The sequence below is a fragment of the Dermacentor albipictus genome, chromosome 1 (genome assembly GCF_038994185.2).
Source record: "Dermacentor albipictus isolate Rhodes 1998 colony chromosome 1, USDA_Dalb.pri_finalv2, whole genome shotgun sequence".
NCBI classification, from domain to species: Eukaryota; Metazoa; Arthropoda; class Arachnida; order Ixodida; family Ixodidae; genus Dermacentor; species Dermacentor albipictus.
The window spans coordinates 160,337,497-160,361,322 of NC_091821.1; the positions used below are offsets into that span (position 1 = coordinate 160,337,497).

The 23,826-nt window shown below is 45.1% G+C and overlaps 1 protein-coding gene across 2 annotated transcripts in view; it reads right to left on the minus strand.

Moving 5' to 3' along the window:
- LOC135911164 (protein arginine N-methyltransferase 7-like) overlaps positions 1-23,826 on the minus strand; it is an 89,632-nt gene that overhangs the window by 65,461 nt on the left and 345 nt on the right. For both annotated transcript variants that reach the window (XM_065443356.2, XM_065443363.2), the window contains exons 2-6: positions 23,715-23,751; positions 23,489-23,638; positions 18,584-18,692; positions 10,953-11,065; positions 4,232-4,464 (exon numbers count right to left, since the gene is read on the minus strand). In XM_065443356.2, coding sequence (XP_065299428.1) covers positions 4,232-4,464; positions 10,953-11,065; positions 18,584-18,692; positions 23,489-23,638; positions 23,715-23,751 — 642 coding nt within the window. The remainder of the gene's footprint in view (positions 1-4,231; positions 4,465-10,952; positions 11,066-18,583; positions 18,693-23,488; positions 23,639-23,714; positions 23,752-23,826) is intronic.

Consider the following 23,826-nt stretch of genomic DNA (forward strand, 5'->3'; position numbering starts at 1 on the left):
AAAGGAAAAAATAATTTCTGGCACATGAGAACGATGCATTAACGCCAAACCACATGCATGCTTACAAGTGTACGAAAGCTTGTGCCCAAGTGCCTCACAGATCAGCATATGGTGCAGGACAGATCGTGCATGTTGAAGTGCAGCACAAGCCCAGATATCTTCTCTAGACAAATATTGGCATTCTGGCTGCCTCACAAAATATGAAACATCTAGCAAGCCGAAAAAGTGAGCCAAGTGGACACGCGCTGGTGCACGTCTTGTAGGCTCAAACCACCATCACTCGCGAGGCACGGCAAATGCAAAGCGCGTGGCCGCGTGATTTCGTGCGCCGGCAGGCGTAGGTGTAGTTTGGCCTTTGGGCAACTAAATGGGAAGAGTTTACAGGGTGTTCCAGCTAATGTAATGTTAGCCAGAGTTTAAAAATATGTGAATGCCATGTAGCTGGACAGAACCAAGGTAATGTTGTTTGCTGTCGCCTGGAGATACATATATATATATTTTTTCATTCTGCCTAATTAAATAATTTGTCTTAATTAATCAACCTCTTAAATATTACAATTAAACTAAAAGTGTCACGGAGAAAATTGTTGAGCTACATGAAAAAAAGTCCTAATACAGCTTTCTGTTGCTGAATACGTGCTACATAAAAGTGTTTTTCCAAGCATGACAGAAGCCCGCAAATACATGCAAAGCGCGTCGAGTGGCCAGTCGCGTGGCAATTTTGCTTGCATTTGCGGGTTTGTGTCATGCTTGGAAAAATACTTTTATGTAGCACGTATTCAGTAACAGAAAAGCTGTATCGGGAGCTTTTCATGTCGCTCTACAATTTTCTCATAGATACTTTTGATCTAACTATAATATTTGAGAATATTAATTAATTAGGACTAATTATGTAATTAGGTTGAATAAAAATATAATCTGAGTATCTCCAAGCGGCGGCAATCAACATTACCTTGGTTCAGTCCAGCTACTCCAAAGGCTAAAGTTAGCTGGGCCACCCTGTATATACATATCATTACACTTCATGGACACTGAAAAAAAAAAAAAAAAAGGAAGGCGGCACTTAGGACTGTCTGTAAAAGCCTGACACCGATGATGCAAAGGATAAAAAAAATTAAGAAATTCTGGGGTCTTACTGCCTAATACAAGATATGATTATGAGGCACCGTAGTGGGGGACTCCGGGTTAACTTTAACCACATGGGGTTCTTTAATGTGCACCCAATGCACAGTACATGGGAGTTTTTGCATTTCGCTCCATCAAATGCAGCTGCCATAGCCGGGATTTCGATTCCGCTTTTGGGCTTAGCAGTGCAATGCCAAAGTCACTACACCACCATGGCAGTGATGCAAAGGATCAAGGGCGAAATGAAATAAGTAGTATGTAAATAGTAAATGTAGTAATAGTAATAATGTAATGTAAATGTAGTAGTAGTAAATGAAATAAGTAGTAGAGATGTGTGCGTAAAAAAATGTGGCCGTAAAAAAATGTGGCCAATAGACCCGAATGCCAAGAACACATTACAAACTACTAGTATGCAATGTGGACGGACTACATAAAAAACTTGGCAGTTTAAGAAATGTTCCACAATGATGCTAAATACTACTAGAAACAAATATAGACCTTTTCACCGTGCGAGGAGGAAAGGGCATGTGGCGAGCCTTTCCTCCTCTTTGGCTTGTGCGAGTCAGTGCAGCGCTGCTTTAATGTGTTGTTGTTGCGTGCTGCATGATGATTTGGAGAGGTGTTAGCTCATTCTCTGTGAAATTTATGTGACGGCAGTTCATACAAGGTCATCAGGGAACCACTAAGTGGCCTTTCAGTGTAGCAGTAACTACAGTATGTGAAGATTTCTCTTGGGTACTAAAACAAATTACGTGCATCATCAACCGTGATGTGTACCCATGTTGTGAACTATTTTGGCTGTATCAGTTTTCACTCAAAGAAGAGAACTGTCAACCGTGAAATGTCAGCGGGAACTGAAAAATCTTCTCACTATCTGATCCCTTGGCATGGGATGTAAAAGATAAACATGCTTGCTGATGTGCAACCAAGCCACTGCACCCGCAAACATCAAAGCTCCATTAGCTATAAAATATTTGCATCAGCCCCTCGCATTGTTCTCATGTTTTTCAAGGTTAGTAGAGTTGAAATCACTATGCCATGTCTACACTAGCCTCCTGTATAAGACTGATGGCGTTACTCAACACAGCGATCACTGCAGTTGATAAACCAGCCTGATACAATAAACTCAGTGTTTCGGCATTGCCTTTTTGCCCTGTAATGCAGTAATATCCGAAGGCAATCTCATAAAAAGAATCTGGGGGCGATTTTTAAGGACACAATTTCCACAAAATGGGCAAGCTGATTATAGAGAATAAGACAATCATGGAGACAGAAAAAGAACCACCACACACACAAAAAAAACAAGAAAAGTTCTCAGCTTTCCCGAGAGTTATATGAAAAAGAAGTAGGGAAAAAAAATATGTGCCAATGCCACAATAAGACCTCCCATGGTCATGCCGCATGCTTGGACAATGCGCTACATATTGAACAGATTTATAACCCAGTATCTACCACTCCTTTGGACAATCGTGGACCCAACAGAGGGTCACTCAAGAACTGTGCCATATTTACTCTAATCTAACGCGCAGTTTTTTTACGATAAAACCGGTTCAAAAGCTGCATGAGCATTACAATCGACTATAACCCTATATCTGCGTTACCATATGGTAATGGCCACCTCGTACGTGCTTTTAGCCCCGAGTACGTCCGAGCACTAGCAGGGGCAGTGGAATGGGCAGCACACTCTGCGTGGCTCTGGCGGCGCTGCGATCGACAAATCTTGAAAAGCAGCAGACGAAATGTTCACATACATTGTGACGCACCTATATGCTTGGCGAGCACAGGAGATACTGTTTCGATTTTTGCTGGAAGCACTTCGTTTATTTGGTCTGTATTCTCTGCTTACAAGCAGAAAATGAAATGCGTATTGTTTTTTGCCACAGATGCAAAAGCGGTCCCTGAACTTACTATAGCACATCTGTCCTAGCCACTGGAACCTTGCTACACTGTCGAGAACATGGGCACTTTCAATCATAATTGAGTCCCATCCTGATGAACTTTTTCAACACAAACAGAAAATGATCACTCCTATAGATTCAGCAATTAGGATCGAGTTTGTTGAGCTTACAGAGCTTGAGGGCACAGACGACAGTCTATATGAACTTGAGTGAGCAAATTTGGATCATAGATAATCCCAATCGAGTGACCGAATGACAGGGGAATTATACGTAGCTAGTCCTTGTAACATCAAAAGTAAGCGTAAATTAAGCTGTTAAGTAGCATGTTCATTTTCTCCTTGGCAAACCCTTTAAGTTCGAACTTGTAATTTATGTAATACAACATGAATTTGTGCTGTCTTTGACATCATATATCACATGCCACGGTTCACGCACCACCAGTCCTGTATTAAAAACCTTAAGCAACGCGAAAATGAACTGACAGCTGCTGTCAAAGTAACAAGTGTGGTACCTACATAGACTTTACGCAGATGCAAGAATTCTATCTCTGTCTCTAATATGCATATGAAAATTCCCTCACATCTGTGTAATTCAATCATAATTTTCTGCCTTCTCCTGATGAATCTTGCACATGCGCTATGCGGACAAGTCAATAGCACTCTGCAGCATATTGCCATGGGGCTGGATAAAATGGACTCTGGCAAACCTTTTTGCGAATCGGTTATCAATTTGTATTTCTCCAGCTGGGACTGAACCAGAACGAAATCAGAGTGTGCTGAACATGAACCAAACCAGTATTTTTCCCAGTTTGACACTCAGTACAGTTGCTTGTGTATATGTATAACAACACACACACCCAGTATTCAAAATGTTAACAGGCAAACTGGTAACATTAGGAAGCTCCCAAAGCATATCAATGACCTAAATACACAATCAAATGCTTAAATATGACATTGCACTGACATCGCTAGCACCACACATAAAGCATAAAATTAAAGGAAAGTTGGGCCTTCATTTTGTCCACTAATCAACTTCCCGAAAAAAAAAGAAAAAAGAAAAAGAAAAAAGAAACGAGGACAGAGTTTGAAAAGAAAAGTCAAGCAGTCTAAACTGGCATTGCATTAACCTTTAGTAAATCTTTAGTCACCAAGTGAACAACCACACAAATCACAATGTGAACTGTCATGTTATAATGGGTATTCATTCACCTGAAAACAGGCATCTGGTCAGTGACACACACAAAATCATCCGGCTGCAGCTGGCTCAGCTGAATGTCATGCACAGCAGCGATGCCAGGGCAAGTTCGCACTGATGCAGGCACCTCGACTATAAGCTCAGGTGTCACTTGAATGGGATTTGGTATGTGGTAGCTTCTCAAGAATGATGACTCCACCACCTGAGCATACACTGTTGCTGCATGAGGTACTGTGATGCAATCAGGCTGCAGGTAGAAGCAGAAGGTGAGACTGACAGGCTTTACCAGCACAATGATTTTTACATCTTTGTGCCAAGTGCAGAAACCACAGGTGAAATACTTAATTTCTGGCCAGCTAGTGCCAGGCATATAAGTGACCACTAGGTAACAAAAGGTACCACTTAAAATTAACTTTTTTCGCACGCTTGTGTGGGCTCTTGTGATGAAAGGCCATGAACATGCCAGTGGGGGTGGCTATTAGCTCCGCTTCCTCCACTTCCCCGACAGCCTCTCTCCCCACGCACACAGCTCCTCAAAAAACTTCACCGTATTCATTACAACAAAAAACCTCTCTAAACACATCCACACCAGCCTCTGCAGAATGCCCTGAAGCCACACAACATAAAAAATAATTGTTGCAGTAGCAGTACATAGTACTTACATTTGAGAATTGAGCACATAAAATTCACCTCATAGGGCAACTGCTGCAGCTGAAATTCTTACGTGTGTAAACCAACAAACAAATAGGATCCCACATAGTTAGGCGATAATGATGGCTGCCTTTCTCTAATCCACCAAAGATTTTAAGATGACTTCAACTATTTTTTTATTATTTTGTAAGTATACGTGTTCACATGCAAGAGTTTGGTTAAAGGGCCTCTCACCAGGTTTGGCCATTTTAAACAGATAAGCACAGAGTACACAATGTGCATTGACAATCGCATCTGCAAAGTTTTACTTCGCTATGAGCCGCAAGAACAGCTGAAATTTCAAAGCTAATGCCGTGAGCCCTTGTTCTCAATGAAGCCCAACTACCAGACGAAGAGTCGAGGTCAGACATATAAGTGTGCCTACGTAATTTGCATTGCTAAAATGTCACCCACCGGGACGAGTGACCTGCAGAATTATTCTAGGCTACAGCAATTATTTATTTGATCTGTTGCTTTACTAAATGATTTTAAGTGTAGAGAAATAATAAAACCTACAAACCGAATGTTTGCGAGTCTTAGTTTCCCTCTGTGCTGTAGCAAGAGGAGCGTACTTCCATTTCATCTACTTGTTGCCACATAATGCAGTTGCACTCGTGGGAAACCAAATTATCTGTCATTTTATACCAGGTTCCACTGCATATTGTGGTCTTTGATCCACTTACACCTGCCTAGTGCTCGTGTGATACTGTGTTATATCGCTAGCCAGGTGTTGTGCACAACACGCGATATCAATTGCAGTGCGAAATACTACAAGTGAAACAGCTCACGCATGAGACCGTCACCCAAAGTGCATCGCGCAGTAATAGTGGAAGAGGGAAGAGAGAGGGAGAAAAAAAGGAAAAGGAGAGAGAGAAAAGCAGTACGCCTGATCATTAAGTTTGAGGTGAATCTTCGGCTCTGGTGTAGGAGAACGCAGGGAAGGAATTCCGCTATCGGAGGCTTGGCAGAGCGAGTGGAGAGTGATGTTGGCAGTGAAGCTCGCCCCTCAAAATCATAGGTTCACCACACTTCAAATGCTGCAAAAGGATACAAAGCTTGGCGAGTTGGTACGGTAATACGATCTTTGGTAGCACTCGTCCTGTCTGTTTCTAGTCTGTGTCCGTGTCCCTTCGCGCTGCAACCCAAGATAATGTTTCTATCTCTGTTGTGAATAAATGAACGAATTGCGTGGCAGGTTGATTGTGGCGAAGAAAAGGCAGCAGATGGTGAGAGTGTGGTTGCTTGGCAGAACAAGCGCTTTCAAGAGATCATTGAGTGTTTCTCTCCAGACGACGTTTTCAACGGCGATGAAACGGCGTTCTTTTATCAGTTGTTGCCTGATAAAACAATGAACTTCAACGGTGCCAGGTGCAAGGGCAGAAAGAAATCACGTCTTTGCGTATCGGCTCTGTTCTGCTGCAACTCCACGGGCAGGGAAAAACTCAAGCTGCTAGTCGCTGGCAAGTCTGCTAAGCTGCGCTGCTTGAAAAATGTCCCGTTGCCTTGCAACTACTGAGCCGTGGATGACGTGGATGACGCGAGAATTGTTCACTCAGTGGCTGCTGCAGCTCGACGACACAATGAAGATGAAAGACAGAAAATTATCCTCATCGTTGACAATTGCTCGGCACATATCGTGAATGTGCGATTGAGCGTCCCTTTTTCCCTTTCCCCAGTGTAGGGTAGCCAACCAGGCTCAGTCCTGGTTAACCTCCCTACCTTTCCTTTATCATCTGCTCTCTCTCTCTATGCCCCCGAATTGTACTTCTTTGCTCCAACATTTGAACCAGGGCATCATCACATGTGTGAAGGCCCAACTTTGGAAGTGTCTAATGCAGCGCCTTTTGATCAATATTCGACTGAAGCTGCCCACACAGGTAAACATCCGTCAAGCTGCAGAAATGCTTACAGGGTCGTGGTGAAACATGAAGGCAAGCACGATCAGCAACTGCTGGCGAAAGGCAGGCCTTTTAAAGGCTTCACCTATGCCACAAAACTGCGATGACACAGAGCAGGTCAACCCAGAACTGTGGAATGAGCTTACCGAGAAGCTCGTCGTCGACACCGCGGTGACCTTCGATGATTACAATGACAGGACTACATCCGCGGAGCTCACCAACGAAGACATCGTGAATAAAGTGTGTGAGCAAGGAGATTGCAGTAGTGACGAAGACGATGCCGACACTGGATCAACACACAAAGAGGAAGAGACTGTTTCCAGCTCGGATGTTTTAGTTTTTCAAGAAAAGATGCGATCATTCCTCGGGCACTGTAATGATGTCCCCGATGAAGGTCAAGGATGTGGAGGCGTTCATCCTGCAGCGCTTGCTGTATAATTGCCAGAAGATTACTGACTTCTTCAAGCAATAAATTGTAGTTAAACTGTGCCCAGCGTTCTTGTTTATTATTTACGTATGAACAAACACATCTGCTGTAAAGGTATGCAATTTTCCTTGTGTTACATTACTGACATAAAATATTTTAAAAATATATTGATTTTTCAGTACTACGATAATTCAAATCAACAAATTAAATTCGGCGGTCCCGCGAAGTTCGTTGTAATGAGATTCAACTGTATTTGTGTAGCCATATCCACATTTTAGACTAAGCCTCTTAACACACCAGCCAACACAAGTCTTGCAGACACATATACAGTCGCCGACCGTTTATTCGGACCTCACGGGGACTGCGAAAATGTCCGAATAAACAGGTGTCCGAAAAAGCAGATTAAGAAAAACAAAATGAAATCCTTTATTTCCACGCACTTATTCGGGCTCGGCAGTAGGCTTGGAAGAAATCGTGAATGCGCCGTTGCACGCTGTTCCGTTTACGCGCTATCAGATAAGCCTGAATCTCGGAGAGGGTCGTACGGTCACTATTAGCGGCTGAAAGCACAGTTACTGTTTGTACACGCTCCGCATGCCAACACGGCAGCGCAGCACATGGTGCGTCATCTTCCGACTGAGAGTCATCGTCCGGCGGTGCAGCAGAAACCTGACGAATGGTCTTGCCGTCGTCAAGTTCTGTGCATGTCAATACAGCAGTGTCAGCACCTGTCAAACTGTCAAAAGAGACGGTGTCCGGAATCGCACACAAAGCAAACACCACCGTGCCGACACCAGTCGCACAAACGAAAAACGCACGGCCTGCTCGCAGCGTCTTGCGCAAAGAAACAAATCAGCTGCTGGATTGTCTTGACATGGCTTACTAAGCTGAAACCGGAACTGCTGCCGAGCCACTCTATCTAACCAGGCAGAAACGATGATGATGAGCGGGGATTTCCAGTAGCGCCACTTCGTGGGGCAGCAAGGAAGCTCCGTTCACAACAAAAATGGCGTTCAGCAAGTCGAACCATGCACCGGTCAGAGTCGGTGCATGGTGCTCTCGACCGAGTTGGCTCAAGGAGTGTCCGAAAAATCAGACGAGAGGTTGCAAGGTGTCCGAACTTTCGGCAGTTGTTATACATTATGGTCTATGGGTAGAATGGCGGTGCCGCGAAGCTGACCGAATAATCGGGCATGTCCGAATTTTCGGAGTCCGGAAAATCGGTCGGCCACTGTACCATCATTCCCATGAAAGCACAGCGCCCCTTAGGGAACTCCCACAGACGGCGGCGCCAGATTTCGCACTAGGTGTTACAGTGAAAAACTCTATGGGTGCCCTGCCAGAGCATTGTGGCGTCGTGTAAGCTAGGACTCTCGTCATGCCGAAGCTTGGATAAAAAAGACCGAGTGCTCAGCGTAGAAGAAAAATTGAACATGTTTCGTGCTATCGAACGTTGCACGAAGAAGTCGGCGCTGGCACGTGAGAAGGATCTACCATTGACTACGGCGTGTGGCATTTGGAATGTGAAGAAGTTGCTTAGCACTGCTGCAGAGTAGCAATGCCGGCAGTTGCCTTCTGCAACAACTTGGCAGTTGCCTCTGTTGCAGAAGAGTTGCCTAACGACAGTGATGAGGTCAACACGGAAAGCGACAGCATGGGCGATTCAGGCCGAACAGGGCAGAAGCTGCGTGTTATGTCAGCCTCATGAATGCAATCATCGCGACGAGAACAGCACCCTGCAAAAAAAAAGGTGCCCCCCCACTTCTGTAGTGCTACCGCACCCATGCAGGGAGAATATGCAATGCCAACGAGGAATCTGCCATGCGAGTGTTTGCTGAGAAGAGGGGGCTGGCTGAAAAGCTGGCTCGCAGCTTCAGTAGGTTTGAGGCCACTGCCGTCGCTGCTTGGCCGCTGCGGCATCAAATGAAAATAAAGACTTTTGTCGCATGAAGTGAATAAATACTGCATGTTTTTGCCCTTTCATTGCACTCTAGTTCTGTTTTTGACTAGTAAGTGGGCGATCTCAAGCTAGTTCGGTTAAGCAGTACAGTCGAACCCACTTATACAATATTCAAGTGCCACGAAAATCCCATTGTTATAACTGATAATTGCTGACCAGGTTGCAAGAAAAAATCAAAATAGAGGAGATGGCAGAAGAGCTGATCTGAGAAAACTATAATGGTGGGGAGGCCAGTGCCCCTCCCCACCACCTTCCTCCATCCGGATGCCGATTGTGTTGACTCGTTTAATTGCTTCCTGGGCGCTCCGATCGCGTGTAACAAGCCGCGACTGTCGGCGTTCAAGAATAGCACTGCTATAACAACTGGAAAGAGGTGTCACGGGTGGCAAGCGATGTGCGAGCACCGCCGAGGCATCGCTTTGTTGGCCCCAAAAGGCCCTTTTAAAAATTGCAAGAAGGCTGCCGCGGCAGCCTGTCAGCTTGAGAAATCCAGAAGAAACGCCGAGGAGAGATCGCCACAAGCATCTCGCCACATACTTCTCACTGGCTTGCACGAGAAAAACCTATGTCCGTCAGCAGCCTCGCATGCTTTACTCAAAGCTTGTCGACATCCTCCTCCAAGGCATCCAGATGCTCTATGTAGTGCAGCGGAAGGTTCCTCGCGAAAACGAAGCCCTGGAGGGATCATCTGCCGGGCCTCCTGTGAAGACAACGTTGAAGCAGCCTGCGCTACTGTGTCATCGCTGTTGTCGTCGCCGTCGCTGTCTGATGCAAGCACTTTCTCGACGATCGCCTTATCGGTTACAAGCATTTAGTTTCCCAATCAATAGCCGTGCGCTTTCTTTTCAACGACAATGTTGTGCATTGCTGATGATTTTGACGCAACCAACAAAGACGAACCCATATAATCAAGCTGTTTGCGGAACTGCGCTGTATGAGGAGCCAGTGAGCAACATGCAAGCAATCTGCGAGTGGCGCAGTTGACGCTGTCCATTCATGTTTCGTAGGGTGGTACGGCGTAGAGCTATGCACGCAGCCCGTTCGTGTTCGGAGGGGTGGAAGGGTGATGGGAGAGAGCTGCATGGAGATGGCTGGAAAATGAGCGTGTGGCAGCTGTTGGAGCAGCCGATCATGCAGCGGCTTGAATTTCTCGTTTTCTCTTTTTTCTTTTCAAGGATTTCACATTTCACTACCTTTCGGCTTGGACACCCAGCAGCCACACTTCATCGTTGACAATGTGGCATCGAGGCATTGTAGTAAGCAGGTTATTTCACCATGGAAAACGTACAAAAGTTGACAGTGCCGCAGCTTCTTTGTTATAACCGATACATTGTTAAAACTGGTATCGTTATAAGTGGGTTCGACTACTACCGTGTAGTACATACTTTTTCCAAGCTCCAGACAACTATGGTTTAAAGAGGTTTCACTTTATAACCAAAATTTGCAATGGGGCCTGGTGAGGTGCCCTTTCAGGTTCAGGGTGCTTTACAAAAGGTAACTCAGTGACAACTGTTCAAATTGTAAAGTCAAAATGTTGCTGAAATTTCATTACCACACAAGACGTACGAAAGAGCTGTAAAACTGAAGACTGTCACACTTGATTAAGATATGCCTGTCAAATTTAATAATCGAAAGCACAATGAATGGGTTACACATGCACAGTATTGCAAACAACTCCATGTCAATTACTGCTTTTAAAACACAATGTATGTCTATGTGTAACAAGTAAGATAGCAAGAAAGCTGGAAATGCTTGCCTACCTGCGCAAGTCTACAAAGTGCATCAGCAAACGTTTCAATTGCACCTTCGCCAATTAGCTCCGTGTCAAACACTTCTGCCACAATGATGTTTGCTTTCTCTTTCATATCTTTGCCTGTTGAAGGGAGAGATTAAAAATGAGATAAAAGACATCGCCAGGTGTATATTCAAGTAGTTTAGTTTTTCAGCATTTAACAATTATAAAAAAGTACTGATAAACTATGCTAGACAACCTCCAACATGATCAAACAGAAGGAAAGTGAATTTTTGTCTCACAATAATAATTTTAAGTACTCTTTCTCCCCCACAAGCAGTAACTGGAATACCTTATGTGCCGATGCTGATGAATACTTGAAAGCATCATCTTTTATGCATTCATGATGGCAAATAACAGTGAAGCAATTAAACTGCCTTGCTTTCTGTTTCAAACTGATTTAACACTACTAGGTAACTTCACTCTGTTTTTGTACTATCCACTGCTCACTGAGCAGGGAACAGTATCTATGCTTTTTTTTTTCCCATAAGAATCTTTTTGGTAAAGCAATTTCTTTCAATATGCATTGATTGTTTGATGGTGCTTCCATTTTTGCACATGTCACCCATTCATGATTAAATAGGTGGTAAGATACTCCCTAAGCTACCTTACAACTAAGAAAGTTATGTGTCAGAGACGAATTCCTCATCTCACTAACAGTCATGGTAGCAGCTTATCTACAACCCTCATGCTTTTCACCCAATGTTTTCCTTTCAAGAAAGCAAACAGTGTACTGTGTGCTCGTGCTATATATATATATATAAAAAAAAAAGCCGCCAGAAGAGATGCTGTGCTTCAGAAAGTACAACCAGTTTTAAACTAGTCTCGACACTTGTCAAAAGTTATATCAGTATCAAAAGGAAAGACTGTATTTAATAATGAGAGACAGCCAACCTGTCATCTAGTCCTAGATGTCAGTAAGTCAGCAAGTACCAAAAAATATTCATAAGACTTCTCTGAAAATGAACCACCTTGCACCGCTCTACATTCATGCTGTTTTTGAGAAAGGCGCGGAATATGTGTCTGGTAATAGAACGTGTACTTTTATGAATCTTTCCAAGAAAGTGTTTCAAATGCACCTTCTTTTAAAAGGAGCTATCAGCAAATGCTGTCCCACCATGCACAATTTCACAACTTTCCCATTTTTTGTAGTTGTTTCTATTCCACCAAAAGCAGTGATGTGCTGCCATAGAGCAATGCCTACAACGTTTCACACATCAATATGCTATGCTGTATCAAAATGACCTACATGACCAGTCCTTTATTACACTACTCAATGTTGGAGGCCGTGCCACCAGTGACACTGTTTCCTGTGACTAGCTGGTGCCATATTTTATCAGCAAGATTCCTTGTTTTGTTTTACCTGATCTCACTATAGTAATTGCCACCATATTTTGACTCATTTTGGACTGAAGTCATATTGTGGAGGTGGTGTTCAATGCACCACCATTCTAATTTTTACTCATGATTGTTTTAATATTAATGTAGGTGAAGACATACTTCGCAGTGACAACACTGTACAGCCTATGTTGAGACAATTTTACTGTACTTGCAAAGAATTAACAGTGTCTTATAGAAGGCAGCACAGAACACAAATGCACAGGACAGACAAAAAAAGTGAAACCTCGGGGATGACAAAATAGTCCACTCTGGAGGAAGTGACAAAACTCAGGCAGACAGCTGTTTGGTAAAATGGTAAATTAACATTCGTCATGGTGTTCTTTCATATGATCATCACTCATAATATTTAGTAAGTAATAATGGTAATGCTGAGGAAGCTTTTTTTTTTTTATGCGAAGCATATTACTAGAGCGCAACCCAGCTCCTCAGGCGCGGCGGTGTCGCCTTCAATACCACGTGATACCGTGACGTCACGACAGAGGAGAAACGGGGCTCCAACTCCCGCCGTCGCTCGCGGCGTCGCCTTCAAGGCTGACCACGTGATGCCGTGACGTCACGACAGAGGAGAAACGGGGCTCCAACTCGCGCCGTCGCTCGCAGCGTCGCGGCGGTATATAAGCTAAAGTCCCTAAGCAGCTGCGCTTGCCTCTGCTAGACACTCACGAGGTGAGATGCCTCCTGGAGGCAGAGCTGCTCGTTGGAATGAGAAGCGAAGGTTGCGGCGTGCTACAGAGACTGTTTCTAGGTGGCTTTGCTACGGCGCAGCGACTACGCGCCCCGCATCGGACGCGGTGAGCGTCGAGCAACGCAGCGTTCGGCGCGACAACGAAATGTGCGCCTGAGCAAGTGCCGCACGCCTGAGCCGATGCCGACGACACCGGCTTTTCTGCGACACGAGCTCCTTAACGCTGTCGCGTTAAAATAAAGGCTAGTATGCTTCGCATCCTGGGCTTAACCTTAGCTAAGCCACAGCCAGTTTCTTTACTGTAGGCACTATTTGGCCACGATGTTTAAAGAAATGTAGCAGTAACCACATTTGTTTGTTGGTGCATCACAATAAAAACAAAAAGTGGCAGGGATTTCAAGATGGTAAGGGAAAGGGCAAATAGTACTTTGAGCGAAATTGTAGGCTACCTGCTCTGTGTACAGAAACAGCATTTTTCTCAGGTGCCCACGATAGCAATGCTTAGAAACTAGACAGATTCATTTACTGTGCTCATTAGGTTCACTGGGCTTTTTTAATGCTGCAGCAATTTAGATCACAATAAGAAATCAAATTTAAAATTAAATTATGGGGTTTTCTGTGCCAAAACCACTTTCTGATTATGAGGCACGCCGTAGTGGAGGGCTCCAGAAATTTCGACCACCTGGGGTTCTTTAACGTGCACCTAAATCTAAGTACACGGGTGTTTTCGCATTTCGCCCCCATCGAAATGCGGCCGCCATGGCCGGGATTCGATCCCGCGACCTTGTGCTCAGCAGCCTAACACCATAGCCACTGAGCAACCACGGCGGGTGATGAGAAATCACTGATGCAACTTAAGACAGAATGAACCACAATGTTCAGTTGCTTTCCTTTTATGTGTCAACACAACACACATTGTAGCTGACAAAAAATAGCTCCATAGACCAAGCCAGAAAATTTGGAATGCCAGAATCTAAGGCACTTTATTGTGCTGTTGAACACAAAAAGGGTAGTTTCCACCACTAACAAAAGAAAGGAACAGGCTGACTGCCTCTCAGCAACAAACTTATTAACAAAAATGAACAATTATGTGCTGGACTTCAATGTTTGTGCCCGAATAATCACAACACAAAGAAAAGGTTGCTTCACCACAATGCTGTAATTTTTCGTAAAGGCAAAAATTAGGGGCAGCACCTATGTCTTAACATGCTGTAATCTGCTTGCTTGGCCAATAAAGCCAAAATGCATAGCAGCTGTTTGGGCACTGTGGTGTCTCACATTTCAGGCCTACAGGACAAAACGTACACTGTGAAGCAAGTACCGAGATTTAATTTTTTATGGCGCCCGTTTCTCATGAGCAAATTTGTTGCCTGACAAAGGTGCTGTACATGTTAGTTCATGCCAATTTTTTTTTTCAAATTAGTTTTTGCTGTCAGAATACCATACTAATGCAGGAATAAGATACCTTTTTGTTTGCAGAAATGTGTTTTTACCAAATGCAATGGGCCATCACCAGTTTCAACTATGCACTTGCGCCAGATATGCCTTCTGCATCTGTTGCACAGTCCTGCTACATTGCATATGGAGGGCTAGCATGTTCTGCAAACATGCAGGTTGTATTGAAACAGCATTGCATTGCATAAAACATATCAAGCACCTATGAAAAAACTGTTTAACCTTAAGGCTCCTGAACTACTCCACAAGCTTGAAGAATGAAGACATTCTGTGAGTACATTGCAGAGCCGTGAATTTTTTTCCAAGTTTTGTTTCCAAGTTTCCAAACTTGAGCGCAGCCCTATCAGTACATATTTTCATTTCAGGATATACTGGCTGGCACAGACAATCTGTATCGTGCGGCACATTGCAAACAGCAACGCGTGGTGCGACTGCCTTGCTAACAGAGAGATCGCAAGAGGCAGCACGTGGGTGACATGGCGCAGATTAACAGCTGCCGCTGCAGCCAAATCTCGGCTCATGCAGCGCTTCATTTCCATATAGTATGGTGGATGCGCTCGATGCATGTCATCGATGAACAGACGATGGCGCACTACTCTGGCACCATCTCCTAGAGTTGTCGTCGCAGAGCCCGTCTTGCGCAGCACTATGCTTTTCTTCTCATGGTTTCGCCATACCCTGCTCCTCTGCTTTCCTCCTTGCGCTCTCTTTGCTATCGCCATCTTTCATCCCCCACTGCATTTCGGGTTCTCTTTCATCCTTCGCTGTGCTCATTCGCTCGGTTACGTCAAGGGACGGCTCCATCACTCAACGCAGGAGTTTATGCCTAAGAGCTGCACTCTAAAAACCATCAAAAGGAGCATTACATAATAAGTGCATATGGGCCTGCGGTGATTTTGGAACTGTTGGCACCATTATTGTGGCTTTCAATGTGGCTCAACAGGAGGCAGGTGTATTCATCATGCACTTGTATGTGTTTGAATGGGTCATTTTAACAAGCTCCAGTGGTAAAAAGTACTTTTTCCTAACTACACGGTCACTTTTCATCACAGTATGGTTTAAATGCGAATGAAGAAAAAAGAAATAGTGCAATAAGAAACACCGCACCAAGTTCTTGAGTGTAATAGAGATATAGTTTACCATATACTTTTGACATGCGACCATTTCTACGTGGGACCGTCAGGTCGTCCCATAAGTGACAGGCTGCGTGAGCATGCCCACTTATAACAATACTTAAGTGCCACGAAAATTCCATTGTTGTAACCAAAAATTGTTGCATGCGACTAGATGCATGAAAAAAAATCAAAATGGGGAATGGCAGAACTGTTTTGCAAAAATTATAATGGCAGGGAGGCCAGTGCCCCGTTTAACTCTGCTTCCTGCACCCACCGATAGCATGTAACAAGCTGTGGCTGTCGGCGTTCAAGAATGGTACGGCTAATAAAGTAGGGTCACAGGTGGCAAGTGACATGCGAGCTCCGCCAACACATCGCTTTGCTGGCCCCAAAAGGGGCCATTTAAAGAATGCACGATTGTTGCTGCGGCAGCCTCTCAGCTTGAGAAATCCAGAAGAAACGGGGCGAGATTGAGACAAGAATCTCGCCACGTACTTCTCACTGCCTTGCACGAGAAAGCCCCATGACCTTCAGCTTTGCTTGCTTTTATGCGAGACACCCTTCTCCAAGGCATCCAGGTGCTCCATGCAGTGCAGCAGAAGGTCCCTTGCAAAAGCAAAGCACCAGGGAGACTGAATAATTAACAGGGCCCCCTGCGAGATCAACAGTGAGCCAGCTTGCCCTACCGCGTCATCGCTGCTGCCGTTGGCATCACTGTAGTTGTCGCTATTCGATCTAAGCACGTTCGCGATGATCGCCTCATTGCTTAAAAGCACTTCCTTTCTAAATCTATAGCAGTGTGCTTTCTTTTCACAGACAACGTCATGCATTGAGGATGATCAGCAGGCTGGTTTGCACTGGTTGTTAGACTTTTCAGAGTGAATAACATGGAAGTGGGGGAAGTTGTGGATTTGGCATCCAAAAAACTGGAAGACATATTCGGTGCGCCGTTTCTGAGGGCGATCAGGAAGTGAGGGGAAAGAAGTTTGCAGCAAAATAGATAAAAATTCAGCAACAGTGCCCACCACGAAGCCCAACGAGGGGATGTGGCAGAGCTTGCGTACAAGTCTGCACGACGTCAGTCGTACGCCGTCACTATAACCAAATATGGTGTACCCAAGATAGGATAGCCACACAAGGTTAACCCTTGCCACCAAGGAGAAAGGAAGTAAATGGAAGAGAGAAGAAGATAGGAAAGGCCAAAAAGTGAAAGAGAAAGACGAAGATATGAGGAGAGATAGAAAGAAAAAGGTGACTGCCGATTTCCCCCAAGTGGGTCAATCCGGGGGTGCTGTCTACTTGAAGCAGAGACCAAAGAGGTGTGTTGCCTCCGCCGGGGGGCCTTAGCCCTTTCGCTGTCACAGATGTACCGGTACGTTCTCTATCGTGCGTTCAAAATTTCGCGCCTGAGCACAAAGCTGGCGCTCCTGGACTGGCCACGCCATCTGTTGACTCTTTCTACAAGTTCGCATTTTCGCCCCAACCTGTGTTAGTACAAGTATTGAAGAGTATGGTGCGACTGCCACTCGCCCCTCTCTCTTTGCTGAGTGGCGCGGTGGCTCTGCGTTCGCTGGATCATGCGTCGCGCACGTGTGGTTATGGGTTCAAGGGTTGTTCTACAATCTCCGCTGGTTTGAAGGTTTTTATTTTTCTTCTGTTGGTGGGTGTCTGCTATGGCACGTCAAGTTCAGGGGCACGCACCGTTGTCTCTCCGGAAAGAGTGACTCGATTGCTGCTTTCGCTCTCTCGCCGTACCCTCACTTCCAACTTGCAGCAGTAAACGTAAAGCCCCTCGAACTTTGTTTTAGCCTTTTCCCATCTCCCTTTGTCTTCTTGATCACGCAACGTCCTATTTCTCTCCGTTGTGCAGGCGACTGAAAGCGCATCCTCCCTGCGCGCGGTTACTTTCGGGTGACTGAGCGCGCGGGACCTTCGTCTGCTCATTGGAGCAATGGCTCAATTCCAATTGAGAATACGAGCTGAGCTCGGATTCGGACTCAGACAGTCTCATGCGAGGAAGAGGCGAGTTCCGCATCGTCAGATTCGGATGCTGAACGGATGCTATAGTCAGGCTGATGATGATGTTTACTAATAGCAGCTGCAGGACACTGAAATGTGCATATTGCATTGACTATGTTATTTGTATACCAAGCATAATCAAAAATAAATTGCTATGTTCATTCGTTGTTATGCTCGTTCCCTGAAACCAAGCCGACACTGGGGGTGCGTCACGGCCATAAAGGTCCGACAGCGAAAGGGTTAAAGGTCCGAACACCCAGCATCAGCTCAACCCCCAGGATCCCCTTTTCCCCGGACACAGCTAAGCCACGCATGGTTAAACGCAGGAGGGTCCAACCCTCATGTGCTCGGGTACATGGTGTCGCAACACACCAAACGCCTGCTGACGCAGACACCCCTGCGGGGGCACATAGGCAATATTCTAGTTGAGATTAAAGCGCAAGAAATGAATCTTCGCAGGTCATGGAATAGAACAGACAAGCTGGCCATTAGAGTAACAGAATGTGTGCTATGGAAAGGAACATACAGTCAAAGGCAGCAAAAGATTAGATGGAAAGATGGCACTAGAACATTTGCAGGTGTAGAGTGAGTTTAGTTTATGCAAGTCATGGGTAATTGGAATCTGCAGTAGGCTTAAGATAGGTTGATGATCCTGCTTCCCCATTTACTTCCTCTGTTCCTTTCTTTTTACATTCCACAATAAAAGCATCATAGGCCTCCTGCTTTTGGAGCTGATAAACACAATTGGTTATGTTTAAATCATTCAATGAACAGGTTAAAAATAACTGAGGGTAGATAACAGAAAATGCAACTGATAAGGCAATCACAAAAACTATAATGTGATGCACAACTCAGATAACTGTACAGCAAGCCCTCTTTAAAAAAGAGAGAGGAGAGAAATGCATAAAGACAACGCTTTCCTACCTGGTCCAACTTCCAACTCTGTAGAGGCCTTTGGAATGAGGTGTATTCTTTTTCTGAGGCCGTTGTCTTCCATAACGTCCTCTGCACACTTTGCAACAGGCTGAAATGCCTTTTGTTAATGGGAGGGAGAGAGAAAGAGTAAAAAAACACAAAATTGGCAAACTTTAGGAGACAACACAGACAGTGGCAAACATGAAGGAATGAGACTGAACGAGTGAGGCACAACATGTTCATCTTGTTTCTTCATGCTCATTCTTGTCAGAGCCGCTTCCTTATGCTAGTACACAATGAAACTTCACCAACTAGCCTAATTTCAAGCATTGATGACAAACGCCTTTCTGTAAAAAAGTTTAGATGTTAATGCAAATGTTATGTCAAATAGTAGAAATGGTTTGCCGAGAGGCAAGAACTCTTGGCCAGAACCTTGGTGGGTGCCACAGCCCACTAACTCGCCGGACGCGAATCGTTCTGATTCGAAATAAAGTTTTCTGTCACTCACTCGCCAAGAAACCTGCACTTATGACTTTTGCCTGTCTATTTATGGTCAATGAATAGTTTTACTCAGATGAAGTAACCACTTTGGCAGTCCTACACATACAAACTCATTAAAGAGCAAGAACTCCTATATTTAAGGCCCCGTTGCCACTTTAGTTGCAAGTTCACTTGTGGAACTCTGAAAATATGTACGGTCTTACAGTAATGCAATACTGTCAAGACAAGGAAGCTTAGACGGTACTCATAAAATGCCCATAGCTCACAATATCACTGAAGTGTGCAATACAAAAACGAAGCAGAGTAACAGAAATACTAGCAAGACATATTTGCACACGAAGACTGGTGCCCATTTAAATGACCAAAAATGTTGCAAACTTATTGCGAATTTCAGCACCAATTAAAAATTTTCTTCCACGAAATGTACAATTTTATTCTAAACAAAGGTAATTACTGTCTTGGGGTTAAGAGCAATGCACAAAATTACTGAAGTTCCTTTTCTGTCTTGTCCATAAAAACATTTAACATAACAGGAATGGTGTTGCATTGAGCGACTCTGATCCTGGGCCAGTGGAGCTACGAGAAATGTGACAACTTGTCTAGTTAGAAGTAGCTAGGTTGTTAAAGGGACCGTGAAACCATTTTGACATTTTTCTACAAACATAGCAAGTTGTTAGAGTAAGTCCTTCCGATCATTAAGTGACACATTTAAGCACTCCGCATAATGTGTGTAATTTATTATAAGGTGTTAGAAATGTACATCGCTACCGATCGCACCAGCACCCCTGCCGAGTTTTCAGCCGCCCCATCACCATCTGCATAGTATGATATCAGTCGGGAGAGCTATCTGATTGGCTACATACATTGCATCATTGATAATTTTTCTAACTTTATGGTGTTCAAATGTTCGTAACAGCTTGAATGTTGGTGAATTTGTTTCTATAAAAGTGAGTGACAGTAAGAGAATACACAACAATTTCTCACTACACTCAAGCACTCTCGGCACACAGCAACTGCCATATGCTGGTGTTACATTGTGCTCTGTGCTGATGCGAGCTGTGCGGTCAGTGTGGGTCTCAGTGTGGATGTTTTGCACTTGGTTTCAGCAATATTAGCTCTGTATTTTGCTGGTTGAGCTACGCACCATCAGGTGGCTGCACCGTGCAGGATGCTTACGTTTATGCCTCCGCTCATGTGTCAAAACGCCCAGCTCACTTGTGTTTACCTGAACACCAGACATGCTTGGTGCTGCGACAGAATGCTCACAACGCACGCTGCTTGGATAGCTCTCACTGGGGAAACAGAGAGAGAGATTGTGAAGAGGAAGAGGTGCTATTATCTGCAACCCTCTAGGGAGCACGGCTCAGTGCATTGGGAAGGGGGAATGGGGACAAAAAGTAGTGACGGCAAGGCGGCTGGTGGAGTGGTTGGAGAGGCTTTGCATGCTGGCTCCACAACACCAAAAGTAGATGATGTGACGTCACATAGTGACATGGAGCGCCGATTGCACCCACCATGGTGGCTTAGCGGCTACGGTGTTGTGCTGATAAGCACAAGGTTGCAGGATCAAATCCAGCGACAGCAGCCACATTTCCATGGGGGCGAAATGCAAAAATGCCCAAGTCCTGTGCATTGATATTAAAGATCCCCTGGTGGTCAAAATTAATCTGGAGTCCCTCACTACGACGTGCCTCACAATAAAATCATTGTATTAGCATGTAAAACCTTAGAATTCAATTGAATTCAGCCCCGGTCGCTCGGCAAACAAGTTGGAGAGGTAAAGCATTGCTAGGGTGGAGGGTAACTTGTAATCATCCGTAGCTCCCTTAATTCAAGACGCTTCCCTTAAATTGCGGTGGGAATGTTTTAGTACCTGTATACTACGTTTAATGTTGTCACTCACCCATTTGGCAACATTAATGTATAAACCCCATGCAAGCATTCTTGTGTGCAACAGCAACAAGTGACAATGGAGATGGCTGTCGCATACGCTCGTCGCCTACAAATTGTGCCCTATCTGGGCGACGACTTTGAGCGATGTCTTCCCGGTGTTGCCACTATGAGGGCAGTCAATACGTGCCAAAACTGGCGTGACGCATACTTTAATTTAAGTTGATGTGTCTTACTGCAAGGAGCAGCGTAAAATATTTCTGAAGGCCTTGCAGTAGATTCCTTTCCTTGCACGTATCAAAATTTGGTTGTTTGCTCATTCCGTGCGACAATCAGTAGTACTTGACTGATTAACAGTCCGTTTCACGCTTAGGGGAAAACTCGGAGTGCATGCATCGCGATGCGGCAAACGCTTGAGTCAGGCGGCGGCAGCAGCTCGCGCAGGCACAGGTGCTCGTGGGGCAGGGTCTTGTTCTGCATCATCTGCTACGGTGGCGCACGCTGGCCAAATTGTTGGGAAGCATGTTACTGTCAGGGGCAGTGCGCGGATTTCATCGTTACTGCGTGAAATGAGCGGAATTCTTTACTAAGCATTGTGCGACGCCCACTGATACGCCTTGAAGGTAAGTTCATCGCTGAATGGTGCAGGGCAATCGTAGATGATGTACTGATTTCATACGTTCTTGACAGCCCATTCCCGGAAGATGACTATATATTCGAACACGATAGGGCGCCGATCCACACTGCTCGTGTTGTGCAAGAACTGCTCGAAGAGCGCGCCGTCACTCTCCTGAAGTGGCCGTCCCAATACCCGGGAGTCAAGATCATTTAAAATGGCTAGGGCTCATTGAAAGTATCACTGGCGCACCATCCTCTCTATCGGTGTCCTGAGGATAGGCTTTGGGCCACCATCGTCAGTGACTGAGACGTGCTGCGAATGAACACATCACTGGCCAAGTCACTCTACACTTCACTGCATACCAGGACGAGCGCTGTCATCGCTGCCACTGGGGACATGGCAAGATACTAAGTGAAGTTTGGAGCTTGACAAGTCGAATTCACCGCTGGCGGGCAGGGTCTGTCTGGTGTAGTGAATGATTGCTGAGAAAAATCTCTTGCAGCTCATTGTCTTAACCTAAAACATTCCTTTATTCGTATCCATTTGTTTCATCGTGTTTGACCCCCATAGTTATCATTGTCGAGTGCTTCGTTTTCCTTTCGAGTCAAATAAAGACTTAGCATGTTGAGCGCACGTCTTGTCGCTGTGTGTTACAGTAGCACACACAGTGAAAAACTATACGTGCACGCACTCAGTACCCCGGCTTTTCGAAAGAACAAACGAAGTATGCTACCAAAAGAAGTTTGTGGAACTCCATTATTGCCAATGAAAGCTCAGAGTTTGGCATCGCACAATGTTTAGTAAAAGATATCGGCTCAGTTCCCGCAGTAACAAAGAAATTGGTGCACTGCCCCCGACAATGCGGCCAGCGTGCGCTGCCGTAGCAGACAACGCAAATCTCGACTCCGTCCCTCAAGTGTCTGCGTCTGCGCCTGCGTGAGCAGCTGCTGCCGCCGCCCGACTCCAGCGCTCGCCGCATCGCGATGCAATGCATTTCGAGTTTTCCCCTAAGTGTGAAACAGACTGTCCATCCAGTTCCAGCTTTGCGCTATTGGCTAGTCACGCATAGCACTTCTGGGTGATGAATCTAGACTCTGTTCCATACATAGCAGTCAACACTGTGGAGGCTAGAGACTTCTTGAAGTGGCTTCGTTCGCACTTGGATATAGTTCAATGTTTTTTTACCGCAATTGTGCACAACTGTTTTTTATATAGGCTCAGTACTAAATGAAACAAGTTTCAATCCTTAGAAACAAACACACTGAGGCATATGGCTGCTAATGCGTTGTTTTAGATCATTTTAATTTTTTTTATTCTTTCGGGTTTTTGTATTTGCAACCCGTCGCGAGGAGCCTCAGGTGCATGCTCGCGCGAGCGAACGCTGTTGGCGCACAGCGAAGCATGGACGTTGGAACGCCCAGCGAAGCATTGACGGAACGCGCGGAGTTATAACTTTTCTTGGCCGATCTTCTTGCGTAGCTTCCACAACGTTGACAGCTATGTGTGGAAGGAATTATAGATTTCCAGAACCGAGCGACAATAACGAGCGATCTGTTCGCATGACGGCCCGTTTCGTCGCTCAAAGCCGTCGCGCACAATATGCGACGCGTGAAGGAACGCTACTGTGGTTAGGCCACTATACATCCACACACGTGGACCAAACGCCACTGAACACGACACTTTTATATCAGCTAGTTCTCGAAGAAGTTGAAATTTATTGTAATTGAAAGTTTTGAAATTTATTGAAAGTTGAAATTTATCACCAAGTGTCGTTCTGGCAATTACATCCACATGCTCAGAGTGGACCAGAGGTACATAATCCCATCGCGTTTCACTCCTGTAAGATCCTGATTGGGCTGGCTTTAACGTACAACTTGAAGAAGTTATGGATTGCAAGAGCATACCTCGCACGCGTACACAACCTCAGCTCCGTGCTTTGCTGCCATCATTGCCAAAAGACCAGAACCGGTGCCGATGTCCAGAACTATCGCCCTTGCTCCATGCGCATGGACCGTATCAATAGCGTCGCATAACGCGAGATGGTACTTTTGGTTCTGCAAAACAAAGCATGACAATAAGTAATCACGAAGCGCAAAATCACGTGCGGAAATTATGAAAACTGCGTGTTACTCGTTCTTCGTCGTGGAGCATGTCGCCAAACGCAATTCTGAAAGACAATCGAAACGCAGCATTAATCACATCACATAGTGCTGCCCAAATGATAATAGCCCACCAATATAAC